Consider the following 13,666-nt stretch of genomic DNA (forward strand, 5'->3'; position numbering starts at 1 on the left):
TGTTTACGTTTGTCTCCTCTTTTGATTTGTGACCCTGTTTATTTTTCGATGTAAATTGTTTGGTGGTACTTATATCCTTTTCCACATGGCATGTGTCCTTTTTCCAGATTTATTTCTTTATTTTTTGTAGTGCCCTTTTTTCCATTTAGTTATGGATAATGTTTTTGTATTGTTGTTGTTTTTGCATGTGCATTTAGATGGTTTAACTAACACGTTTTTAATATTTTTTAAATCTTATAATTGTGTTTATTACTTATAAAGCATTTTATAATTTAATTTATTCTCATAATAACTAATAACATAATCATTTTGAGCATTCATATTAGGAACTACTTTTTTTTAAGAATAAATCATTTTATAAAATGCATATAAATTTAAAAATGTAAAGTCATTTAAAAATACTAACACCACTAATGAAGGAATGAAATTTCGAAAATATTATTAATATTAATTATGAATTTGTTTTCTTTAGGCGTCGCGCCGCCGCCGCTACAAGTAAGCTTTAGTCGGCCGACATCGTTGCATGAGCAACAGCAGCAGCAACATCTTCTGCAACAGCAGCAACTGGAGCCACAGCAGCAACACGCATATGCCGATGCATATGCGGCCTTGGGGCGGGGCCAATATGAATCCACAACGCGGGCCCCCAACAACAGCAAAGTTTGACAGCCAAAAGTCGCAATGGAGCGCCATAAAAGGCCAAAGGCTAAACGTCTTAAGCAACAGCAGCAACTGCAACAACAGCAAACAACACAGCCCAAACAGCAACAAAAGCAAAAACAACAAAAATCAAATGAACTCAAATTAAATGTAAATGTAATTTTTATGCTAATTATTTTTATTTAAACAATGTTTATATGCCACAAGGGAAAACCGCCAGAACAAAAAAAAACAAACAAAAAAATGCGAAAAATGCGTAATACAGAAAAAGCTAAAAGTGAATGATATTTTTGATTAAATAAATTGAAATGAAAAATACGAATGAAAATTATGATTAATTTAAATAATTAAAAACGGCAATATGCATAATACATATAAAAACGAACGGTAAATATATACATTTGTATGTATATATTTATTATGCATACAAAAATATTAAATAGCAGCAGCCAGAACAAACAAATATTATACATGAAATGAAAAACTAAGATTTAATTGTATGAGAAAAGCATTCAATATGTTGTCGGTGAGATTTCTAAGCTCCAGGCATGAATACAAAATTAATTACACTCTTGATTCACAATAATGTGTTTTGTACAAAAAAAAAGATTAATTAAATAAAAACAGTGCGAATTAATTAGGCGTCATTGACAAGAACGGAAACGGAAACAACAAGGCATTTAAATTGTATTTATCTGTACCGAAGGCTACATCTTATTTAGCCGTCAAAATTGCATTTGTAAACTAGCAAACAACCAAGAAAACCAAAAAGTATAAACAAACAATAAATATTAAATGAAAAAGCGAGACTTAAAAATAATGGTGGTATGAACCCAAACTTATTTTTTAATTTGTGGCTAAACGCATTTCTCTGTTCGACTTTCGAAAGCCGCTTTGATTGTTTTCCGTATATACATATTCCTTGTGCAGAATATAGAGCAAACGAAGTAACTAATTTTTATATTTCATGTATTTTTACTATCTTAGGTACAATTTTCTATTGTCAATTTTTATTAGTATTAGGTTTAAAGCTTTATGTTTTAGCAATTTGGTAGCAAGACCGCCACTGATTATGTTTAATGTTATCTATCGTGTACGTGTATATCTGCCAGCATATATAAATCTATTTTTATGTACGTATCTTAAAAAGGCGTAGGTCATCCATATACGAGTCTACGTGTGCTTGTAATTTAATTTGTTGTAGTCTCATAGGTTACTAGTTTATGTTTTTTGTTTTTGTCTGTGTTTCGTATTTGCGTACTCAAAGATATATCGTGCAACTCGCGGAGTCCCGACTGATGTACAACTCCAGTAAAAGACATTAATAGGATGAAAGCCATTTAATTATTTTGTTTTGACAATATTGTTAATCATACAATTTCATTCTCATATTGGTTTTAAAATAATATATTTCTCAGCTTGAGAAATTTTGCTGATAACCTGTATTTTGATTCCGTGTTCTGTGGTAGCTTTACATTAAATTTCAGCAAGACTACGCAAAATAACATTTTCAAACTCTTGTAAATAAAATCTATGAAATATATATATAAATACTAAAAAATATACAGTAAGGAATAAATTAAAATTGAATTGCATATACAAAAAAAAGCAAAATAAGTTTACAGAATAATTAAATTACATAAATTGATATATGAAGTATGTATTCAATTCAAATTGATAAGTGAAAAATGCAAAGAAACGAAACAAACTCAAAGCGAATAAAGCAGAACTATGCTTTTGGTTTTTCTCAAACAACTTAGCAAACAAAGAACAAAAACAAAAAACATTTAACTATTAATTTAATTAAAATAAATAAAGAATTAATTAATTGACTTTAAGTAAACTAATTAATGATTATGATTATGAAAACAAATTTCTTAAAAAAAAGAATGAATGAATATGAGAAAAAGATAATAAAAACAAGAAAAACCTACTATTTTATAAAATAAATATATGCGTTGTCATTTCATTTTTATTATGGGGTGTTAGAGATACCATCCCTTTTAGTGGCCCCTCCAAAAAAAACAACATAATATTTTATTTTTGAATTTAATTAGTGATAAATATGATCAAGGCACTTTTACATACACATTAGTTTACAAGTACTTAAGAATTAGTATACAAAAACATTTTGGTTAACAACGAACGAGACGAACACATTATTTCATGGGAGCTCCTGATCGAGGAAATCTATGCGCGTATTCGAGAAGCTTTCTTGCTCTTGTCGGCCTTGGGAGGCGGCGGTCCACTACGTCCTGCCTGCAAATGTCGGTTGTAGATGCTGTCGATGGGATAAATAATAGGTTAGAAATACTCTCATATTCAGATATTTGTGAACTTACATTTTGTAGGTCTCAGTTTTGAGATATTCGATCACATGACTGATGCCCAGGAGATATTGCTCGGCAATGGGATTCACCCAGGGATTCTCCTCCATTTTCATCACCGACTTGTTGCTCAAGAGATCCAGCTGGGCAATTTCTGGCGGCAGAACCTGAAGCCTGTTGTTCTGAATGTGTAGCTCACGAAGCCGCACCAAGTCTCCAACTTCGCGGGGAAGCTCTAGGAGATCATTGTCGCGAAGTCCGAGAATTTGCAGATTTTTCAGCTGACCCACCTCCTTGGGTATGTACTCGAAGTCGTTATCTCCGAGATACAGGGCGCGCAGTGTCTCCATTCCAAAGAAGTTTCCAGGCAGCACCTGTTCATTCAGATTATTGTACGACAGATCCAAGACTTCCAGCACAGGAAAGGCTCCAAATCCTCGAGGAAGATTAATCAGCCGGTTGATGGACACATTAAGGATTCGCAGCTTAGGCATGGATGACAGCGAAACGGGCAACTCAGTCAGCTGGTTATTTGAGAGGTTGAGGATCTCCAGATTTAGGAGGTTGGCAATTCCGGGACTAATCACACTGATCTTATTGTGGGACAGGGTGAGTCGTGTGATGTTGGACATGTTGACTATTGATATAAAATATAATAATGAGTAATAAGTTGACAGATATTTAAAAAAGAATTATTCATAGAAGATTTTTTTTAATATTAAAAATAATTCTCTCAAGATTTATTTTAAAAGATGTAAATTTCTCGCTGGGTTCAAATATAAACAGCTGTTTGCACGCAACAAGTAAAGACGCCGAAAGTTAGAGAGGGATAACTATATAAACATTGGCATGCGCAATGTTTTTTTCACATAAATTGATAATTTCTAAAGATAAAAACTAATAAATCACTTAGTTGTAAAAATTTTTTAAAAAATAAATAAAGGAAAAGAAGAACACAAGTTATTTTATCATTTAAAAACCTTGTGACATATCAGTTAGATATTTTAAATGCATTGTTTACATTCTGTTCACAGATTGATGCCTATTCTGTTGCTGGCGTCATCGCAATAAATAAAACAGAATGCCTTGATTTAATAAATCAATTATAGATTGAAAAACTAGTACAATTGTTAGGGCATATTTTAAGTAATGACAGTACACTAGAACACCACCAATTATATATTTATCCCAACAGATGGGCGAGGTCCTATTATGCGTGGGAATGTCTCATAGTCTGTTGACTCAGTTTGATAAAATCAGCCTATAACTTATTTTTTAAGACTGAATTTAATACTTACACAAGCCGGGCAACTCCTCGAAGGACGACAGCCCCTTGTCGACCAAATCCAACTCCCGATTTTGGGTTTCCCTGGCCTCATCTAAAACTTTCTTTGCCTTCGACATCTTTGCGCTCACTGGTATACAAGACTGACTCATTTTGGTTGATTTCTATAAATACCCTAAAAAATACTAGAAAATATTAAAAATTAAGCATTTTTAAATGGTTACAAACATAAATGTCTTCATAATAATTATTAATTATAAAAAGTTACATCTATTTTAGATATCAAAAAGATAAACGCTAATTATTTTTAAACAATGTGGTAAGATTGAATCTACAGTTTATAGCTATATTTAAAATAAAACGACCAAAATGCGTCATAATAAAAATGAAAATCAATTATTAATTTTCCGCTACAATTATTAAAGCACAGAAATAACTTATTGAAATAATATAATTACAAATAATTAAGTACTTTTAAAAAAATGTGTACAAAGAGATGCCAGATGTCAACAAAATGTATGCGCATTTATCTACATAACGTCAATTTACTCTCATGCATTACACATGTAGAAAGTAGACATGTAAGTTTTATTTTTATTATTTAAATTAATTGAAAAACTTTTATTAAATCTAAAATAATTTTATTAAATATTATAATATATATTATATATTTATAATATAAATTATTTCTTCTTTAAAACCATATTGTATTTTTATATAAAAGTTTTTTTTTAATTGCCGTCTTTTTTATTGTTTATTTATTAAAGTAAAATTCCATTTAGGGAACATTTTGTCAGGCTGTTCTTTAGTTTTTATATATGGCATTTCTTAAAAGTCTATAATTTATGGTTTAAAAAGCACTACTTGAAGGTTACCTCTCAAACTGTTGTCGTTACCTCTCCCAGTGAATTTCAAACTGTACCAACTGCACTTTTCGTTTGCATATGGTTTAATGTGGGCAGTTTTTAGCACATCTACTTCACATTGATACAGATTTAAAAACTTTTTAGGTCACTGGGTTACACAAACAATGCACTTGAACTTATTTGAGAAGGAAACAACTAGGCCTTCAGTACTAATAGGTAAAAAAGATTGACTTGAATGTTAAGAACGATAATTCACGTTACAGAATGGATGATGGGTTCTATTATAATACGTATCCGCTCTCCGAAATTAATCACGAAAATAGCCAAAGTGCGGAATGCGTCGTGCGTCTTCCGATCGTCTCGAGTAACTGAAGAGATCTCTCGCAGCGTCAGCAAGATCAATCGATGTGGTTGTGGGCGAGTTTGGGGCGATGTGGGGAACCAAAATACTGATGGGGGCTGGTTTTGCCTTTTCTGATTGTCGCCACTGCCGGCAAAAACAAAAACAAAAGCGGCCGAACCAAACTCGATCCGTCGCTGAGCTTTTGTTGATTTTATTTAACGTACTTCGCATATTTCTCCAGCATCTTCACTGTATTGTCAAAACCAGTTTAAATTATAGCGATTCACTTGCATTCCAAAATGATACAGGCTTGATTAAAGCATAAAATCGGATATATTTTATGGTATTTTAATTGTTTACGGCTGTAAAAAACACCAAAAAAATTTCAATGATGTTTAGGTGGCAGAAGGAAACTGCACACTTGAAAATAGAATGTCCATAAAATACATGTTATTGGTAATCCTGCTATTGCTGCCGATTTTCATCAGTTGTGTTCAATCACGAGTCTGTAAGTTATTGCATTGCTTTGGCAAGGAATTAAGAATATTTAAAAAAAAATTATTTATCCAGTCTGCAAAGGTAAAAGAGGATGGGGCCAATGCATCGCCACTGAAAAGCCATGCAAACTACGACGCTATAGGGACAAATTTTGCAGGGCCTCCACTGTTTGTTGTGCAATGTAAGAAATTCAAGTAAACATCAAATAAAGAAATTATTGATTAGTTTCCCACACTTGATTCACATATTTTACACGGTTTATTCACAGTCTTAAAAAAAAAATTAAACTAAAACAAAAAATGCCACTTCTATTCTCAATCTGAGTCAGAATGGTTAGAGTATTCAAGACGATCTATGTTCTTGCTTTGTTTCTATTGCTCACTCCTGAGATTTCTGAAGGTAGACTGGACTACATGAGTAAGTTAAAGGACACTCTTTTTAAATTGTGAACTAAAATCTGATATTTTAAGTTAGTTTGCAGGCGTAGACCGGGAAGGTGGGGACGTTGCATTATAAAGGGATATCCATGTCCTGGCGTCTCTCATAGGAATCCTATTTGCTCTACGTCTGCCTATTGTTGTGTGCTCAATCCAACACAGTCCTGGGATTAAATATATTATAAATTTCACAAATTCCTGGCTAAAAACATGCCAGATATTATCTGCTTCATTACAGTTGGCCAGGATTTTACCATCTGCTCGTCGGCTGCATTTTTAATTACTCAGTTCTGTGCTCCAGTTGCCGATGCCGTTGTGGATCTCCAATATATGGTACCCTATGTTTGTGTTAGCGCCACCCATTTTGGCTTTCGTATTAATTTTCATTTCGCCGGTTGTCGAATCCACAAAACAGAAAGTTTGTCTTATGCGCCTGCATAATTTGCGTGTTGCATACACTTTTTTTTAGTATTTTTTTGGTTTTTATTTTTGCCTTTCGGGAGCGGACCGTCCGGAATGATGGCTAGTGCCTTTGCCGTTGTGGGACGTACACACTTCCGCTGTAAAAATATGCAAAACAATGCAAACTCTCCCCCACTTGGCCAGCGAAACAACAACAAGAAAAACAACAATAGAAAGAAAAAAATAAAAACTTTCCCTGGCCCAAAAATTAATTTTTGTTTTAGATGGTGCGCAGATTTTTCGGCTGCATTTTTGGCTGCACTGCTAATGCTGCGGCACAGGCACAGGCACCACCAACAACCGGCCACCGACCACTGTCCGTAATTTTTGTTTTAATTAACTTTTTGTTTGCTTTTTTCCCTCCGTGGCCAAAGTTTTTCAGCTCTGCGCAAATTGTGCTAATTTTAAAATGGTGGGCACCAAAATGTTTGGAAATACATTTTTCATGCTCAGAAATTTTGAGGGCAGGCCAGTTGCTGTTATGATGATGTATGAATTGCAGTTGCATGGTCCAGAAAAATAGATTGAATTTCAATTGGCATTGTGATTCCGATTCCATTTTCTATTATTCCTACTGATTTCCCTTAGCCCTAGTTTTGCCATTCATTTGGTTTTAACTTGGACTTACCAAGTAAAATTGAAATTACAATACATACCGAAACCATAAATCTTTCATTGCGAAGTATGCTTAAAATTCTAAATTTGGCATTTGGTGGCCATAAATTCACATTAAGTGCTAACTTTATTTAAATTAGGTTAATGGTAACATTCGAGTGTGTAGGGGCGGACAAGTAATCGATCTGGATTCCAGTAAATTAATGGCACTTGCCTGCCCTTACTAATTTGTGTCCCTCCTACCAAGTATTGACCACAGTCTAGCAAGAGTTGTCGGCTGATTGAATAGGTCCAAAAGAGCTTAAACTGGGCGAAGTATCGAGTGCGGCTGGGTAACAGAAATATAAATGACAGTAGCCCCCTCTTAGGGCTGTCAACACACAGACATGGGTGCATACTTCTGGCCGGCACTGTCCGGCACCGTTGGTCGCTTACTTTATTCCTGGCAATTTTTCAATGCGCTTTGTTTACCCAGGCAAAAGGCAGCTGGCATAAAGCCCGATAGCGTAAGGACCAGCCAGGACTTGGCAATCATTGGCAACGGTTGCTTTGTAGCTTCATTGAGGCCTCCGACCACAGGATGTGCCTTTTGCCGGCTTGCACTTACTTATCCGGCTCCCAGGCATCCCTCCTTCATCCTATGAACCATTTCCCCCGGCTTCGTACCGTTTGATTTACTTCAAACAATTGGCAACATCATACATCAACGCGCTTTTGTTTTTGTTCTGGGTCTTCTTGTTATCCCCTTCCGTTGAGTAAATCCTTCTTCTTTGTTAGGTTTATCGGTTTTGGTCTTCGTCTCTTGTTTTGTCCAATTTGTTCAGATTTTGATGCGTATTGATGTTATGAAAGGCTTGCAAAGTTTTCTAAGCTTTAAAAGAATTAACTGCTTTCCCATTTTACAAAATAAAGCCCAACTGTTAAAAATTTGCAACAATTATTTAATAAATACAATGGCCATTACGTTGAAATAAAAAAAATTTAATATGCACACGCAAGTGATGGGAAAACTAATCCATTTTAATTAAAGTAAATAAAATTGTACTTTCAAAGTGATGGTGGTTAGCAGAGCACACAGAGGGATTATGCAACCATTACAAAATGAGAGAAAACGGTGTAAAAAAAGAAAATCACAATGGAAAACCGAATCAAATGGGAATAATTATTAAAGTCCGGCGAGTGGGGGAAGGTTAGATAAACGGATTTAAATTATGGAGTTGGTTTGTATTTATGTAAAATGAATAATTTATAATTATGGAAGCGGCAAATAAATAAATTGTCATATTAATTTGTTGACAATGGCGAATTTATTAGCTGCACAAAGGGCTCAAATTTTGTAGCTTACAAAGCTATTAATTAGCGTTCAGCTGGAATTTGAACTGTCAACAAATGTTTAGCTGCTCATTAGTTCGCCCCACAAACCAAAGCTCGATGTCAGCCCGACCTGCATTAAGTACACGCCGCATATGACCAACAGAATCTGCACCTCATTAGGATTCAGTTTGAGTCCCACTGCCTGGAGTCGCCTCAAGTCAGCTTTTCCTTCAGTCTTCCGCAACGTCAGCCACAACAACAAAAAAATGGAGACACACGGAAAATAGGAAAATTGTGCGAGCTTGGAAAAACTACTTGTTATTCAGTGCGATGAACTTCGTTTAGCTGGGCGAAATGTTTTAGAACTCGTTAGAGCGTCCGAGGACTCGGCAGAGATTGAACAAGTGCCGTGACAGGCAGGTGCCTCCTCATCAATGGACTTTGCCTACGGCCCTGAGTCATTGAATATCACTGGGTAATTGACTTAGCATCAACTGTTGCTAGGTGGGCCTTATTGGACAGGCGACAACAGTATTGATACAAATAACTTCGCAACATTGATCCATGTTTAAAATAAACACCAAATTTATTTAGTCATTCTTAACTGAAGAAACTTCAATAGCTATTAAAAATCCACATTAAATTGCTCTCAGAATCGAATGGAATGGTCTGTCAAAAGCCCTAAAAAGGTATAAAAACGTTTTTAAAGAGGAAAAATAATTACACACACCTGTTGTTTGTTGATTGGCAACGATGAATAGAATGGGAAAACATTTTTTTGTTCAACGGACAAGCTCATTTGACAGTTACTACGTGTTAGAAAGATGTTTACACTTAGCAGCTGCCCAGTCAAGCAAAACTTTCGACAACTTTACAGCAAAACAACATAAATTGCAGAAGCTATGATAAAAATGAAAGAGATTTCGAGTGATTACAATAATTGCCGCATTCACAAACCAATCAATTCATTTAATTTACTTTTGATCTAAACACAATTGGATGCCAGATAGCCAGGTACTTGAATCAAACAATAGAAAGCCACCAAAGTGGTCCAGTTCGCACAGCTACTCGGTGATGAATGATGCAGTTTTTCTTGCTTTATATAAATTTTTTCCTTTTTCTTTATCGACGTCAAACCAAAACAAGAAAGAGTAAAAACTAAAAGCAGAACTGTTGAATTTCATTGGCCAAATTGATAAAGTGGATGTAGGAAAATCGAAAGGAATTGTAAATGCAAGTCGATTGATCGATAAAGCAGGCAAAGGGATTTAAGAATATTCGAGATGGCAGGATGGGAAGGTTTTCCATCACGGACCAAGCAATCAACGTGCACAAGTACACGGATTTTTGGATTTACTTTCAACGTTTTCCCTTCACCGATTGCTCTAGTGTTTTGCATGCGTAAAAAGATGTGAAATTTAATGTTCTTTCACGGTTAAGGATACAGATATTTGAGGGATAGCAATGTATGGTGGTTTATTTTCTTCATATAATCATAATTGGGTATGTTTTGTTTTTTTTTAAGTTTGACTAACTGAAATAAAGATACCTTCAACATCCTCATTTGATATCCTGAATTGGCTCCCCAAGATTATTGATAAGTTACTTCCGCAAACATTTGACCGGAAAACGAAGATTTTGCAACCAAATCCGGCATGAAAATAAAAAAACCTTGCTTCCCAGGACCTAGGACTATCCAGAGTAACTTTACAATAGGAGGAGGTATAATCGCATCTCAAACATTTAAACAGATTTGCTTTCACAAGGACCACATCTAAAGAAAGAAAGAGAGGCAGAAGGATAAAGAAACAGTGAACACATCACTTTGCCGGTAAGCCAGTGGAGTTATGTTTTTGGGGAAGGGGATGAAAAGGTCCACCCGACGGTATATGCAACGTAACATGCTCAATTTAAAGTGGCTCTGATTTACCAGTAGAAATGTGTGTGTGTGTGTGTTGGCAACACGTCTCTCTTTGTTTGAACTACAAATAGATGAGCTCAACACAAGTGCAACTTTGCTGGCGTGTGTGAGCAAGTTATGGAGAGAGAAAAATTTTGTAGCATAATTTTCGGCGCCAACAATAGTCGTACGTGCAGTGGATAGGTAGGTGGTGGACAGTGGGCGGGGCACAGACAGGAGGCACATGGCATATATCAGCACATGCATCCATAAATCATATAGCTGCAGCCAGGAGCAAAGTGCAGGCAGCCAGGAAGCGGCCGGGATCCTTCATCATCCATATGTTCCAGAGTTCGCCTCTGTGTGTGTGTGTGTCTGAGCTCGCTTAGCAGCCGTGTTGGCTATTTTAAGGATATTTATACTGACAGCGGATTTTTGATGGAAAAACTTTTGTAAATTGCTTTGCCAACCACACACGGGCACTATATCACACACACACCCAGCCACCAAAATGTTGACCAAAGGCACATCTTTAATTTTTGGCAACGCTACAATGGAGAGCCCAAGGATACAGCAGGATGTATATCCTTTAGCCATGCTCTGTTTGCTATGGCCAGCCACATTTATTAAATCGACCTCTCCCTTCTTTTTAATGATGCGCTCGTCGGCTGAATCGGGGCTATACAAAAGGCCGAGGTCTCTAAAAAAACAGAAAATAATAATAATAACTGAGCTAAAAAGAAAGAAAGAAAAACAGAAGAAATTGTTGTTCTTTGGCATTTTATTGTCCTGACTGCTGCAGGTCGTCCTAGATACATTGTAACCGCTGTACATTTTCACTGTCTTCTTTTGTTGTGTCTACAATATATCCCCATATCAATCGTATTTTGAAGGGATTTACCAAATTATTTTTCAGCCTTCAGGCTTAAAACAAAAAAATTTGTTCAACTTTAAATCGTTCAAATAAAATTTAATGATACTGCTTTTTGTATGCAAACTTCATAACCCATTTAACTTTAAAGTTACATATTTATTATTGTTTTTGTTGACCATCTTCCTGTGTTAATAAAATAATCTTCCGATAATACAAAACTCAAATAAATACTTTATTAAAGTTGCACATTTTTTGATTAGCTTTAAATGGTTTTTGTGTGTCTTGTTTTTCTGCTTTTTTGTAGCCAATTAAAATGGAAAATATTGTGATATATTTTGATTATCTAAATGCCAACAATTGTGGGTGCTAAAATGAAAGCATAAACCGAAACCAATGAAACGATAAATGCCAAATGATTCAGACTAACAAAGCCACGTAGGTAAAAACAAATACCTGGCACAAAACGCTGTGAAAATAAATCCAAATTGAAACGTTTTGTGGTCGGTTAGCGTGCAATTTGCAAATTGTTGTCAAACTCAATTTTGTAAAACTATTGTTACAAAAGGAAACACAAATGCTTTTACAAATATACGTTGGAAATTAAAATGAAGGCAATAAAAAACAACATATGTTTTTATAAAGAACCGCAATTGGTCTCAGCATTACTATTATTTTTTTTACATTTAATAAAGTCAATGCAAATTTAGGGTATTAAAAACCACTGATTAATCATTTAAATTTAATTTGGATTAAAATATATATAATATATTTTATTTTAATAAAAGCTTAAACTGCGACGTGTACGTACGGTTTCATCGGAATCATTCATATATTCCTTGCAGCCTTCTTACTCCTCCCTTAGACCCACAAGAAAAGGTTGTCCAGAGTCTTTATTATGCTCAAGTCCATGTGATGACTCCCCAAAACGCTTTCATTGTGTTAAGCACACAGCTTGAATATCCTTTCCAGGCAAATTGCATCATCTCTTTACCTTTTCGCTTGAGGTACGCTCTCAAATCAATTGGGCCTCTAAAGCCTAATCTGATGTTATTGGTAGTAGATAATTAAGTATGCTATTGTATTGCTCTAATTATTATATTCTATTAACATACTTGAACTAGTCTCTAGGAAACAATTAGAAGGAGTAGCGTTAGAATTAACTGCGTTACAGTCATCTTAAACGAATCTGTATTTACCAAACGAGTTAATTAAATATGTAAACCAGTATTTTTAATTAATTTGCCGTGACGAATTCATCGATATGCTTGCACACCAACCTATTATTGGTGTTAACAAATTTGGTTTCACTAATAAATCAAAATCGTTGGAGTTAAATAATAAGTAAGTAAAATTTAAATTTAATAATTCATCAATACAATTTTAATGAGCATTAACTTCACCTTCTTTTAAGGTTTATATGCAACGTATTTTATGAAATCCTTAATGATATCTAGATTCTTCACTAATTAACAAACATATATTTTTAATTGTGTAAGGAAATCAAGCTATAGGCTATATAATCATTATTAACACTAGTTAGCCCCTTTCGGTCCACTGTACACTAAAAACAAAATGAGGCTCAAAGTGAAAAAAAAATCTGATAGCCAGGCAGCGGTGCCACGATTTCGCGTTTGTTGTGCAGCTGCTGGGTGAAAATGTTGCACAGCATGCATAAATAATAAACGGCAAGCCAGAACACACACACATGTTGGCATTATGCACATTTTGCCGTTTTGCAAAACGCGCCCAACTGAGGCCATGAGAGAGAGAGGAAGACAAGGGTGATGCACTACCCAGGCAGCTTCTAAATTTATTTTATTAAGTCAAGCACACAGACAGCTAGCTGCTGGGTGCAGTTTCCCGCCCGTCCGGCTAACGGTATAAATAAAATAATTTACGGTAACTGCTGACGCTCATCAGGACACCGGGACACCAGGGCGAGGACGAGGATGAGGACGAGGATAGGATGTTGGCGGCGTGTTGACAAAACCCGGCACAGGATCATCATCATCAGCAGAGGCCGCTTACAGTGGCGAAAAAATATATATAGATGGAGAGTGTGTAGCATACTTTTTCGCGTTGGGC

At 35.3% G+C, this 13,666-nt stretch overlaps 2 protein-coding genes across 6 annotated transcripts in view; one reads left to right on the top strand and one right to left on the bottom strand.

Annotated features, from left to right (window-relative positions):
- Positions 1-962, top strand: part of LOC108105801 (disintegrin and metalloproteinase domain-containing protein 10) — an 82,717-nt gene extending 81,755 nt beyond the window's left edge. For all 4 annotated transcript variants that reach the window (XM_017212536.2, XM_017212538.2, XM_017212537.2 and 1 more), the window contains exon 13: positions 473-962. The gene's annotated coding sequence lies outside the window, so the exon portion shown is untranslated. The remainder of the gene's footprint in view (positions 1-472) is intronic.
- Positions 963-2,695: 1,733 nt separating this feature from the next.
- LOC108105894 (ras suppressor protein 1) lies at positions 2,696-5,492 on the bottom strand. 2 transcript variants are annotated; one of them, XM_017212676.2, is made up of 4 exons: positions 5,148-5,492; positions 4,286-4,447; positions 3,003-3,624; positions 2,696-2,941 (listed from the first exon to the last, which is right to left on the bottom strand). In XM_017212676.2, exons 2-4 carry the CDS (start codon positions 4,422-4,424, stop codon positions 2,851-2,853), a joined length of 852 nt encoding a protein of 283 aa, XP_017068165.1. In that variant the 5' UTR covers positions 4,425-4,447; positions 5,148-5,492; the 3' UTR covers positions 2,696-2,850. The 2 variants fall into 2 exon arrangements, with proteins under 2 accessions (XP_017068165.1, XP_017068166.1); XM_017212677.2 differs by having other exon boundaries at positions 4,286-4,457.
- Between the last annotated feature and the right edge of the window lie 8,174 nt (positions 5,493-13,666).

The sequence above is a fragment of the Drosophila eugracilis genome, unplaced genomic scaffold, assembly GCF_018153835.1.
Source record: "Drosophila eugracilis isolate 14026-0451.02 unplaced genomic scaffold, ASM1815383v1 contig_353, whole genome shotgun sequence".
In the NCBI taxonomy this organism is placed as follows: Eukaryota; Metazoa; Arthropoda; class Insecta; order Diptera; family Drosophilidae; genus Drosophila; species Drosophila eugracilis.

Excerpts from the sequence above, each read along its gene's own strand:
- LOC108105894 (XM_017212676.2), bottom strand. The coding sequence starts at position 4,424 with ATGAGTCAGTCTTGTATACCAGTGAGCGCAAAGATGTCGAAGGCAAAG. Across the intron at positions 3,625-4,285 it reads CGAGGAGTTGCCCGGCTTGT|TCAACATGTCCAACATCACA; the intron begins GTAAGTATTAAA and ends TTATATCAATAG. Across the intron at positions 2,942-3,002 it reads AAAACTGAGACCTACAAAAT|CATCTACAACCGACATTTGC; the intron begins GTAAGTTCACAA and ends TCCCATCGACAG.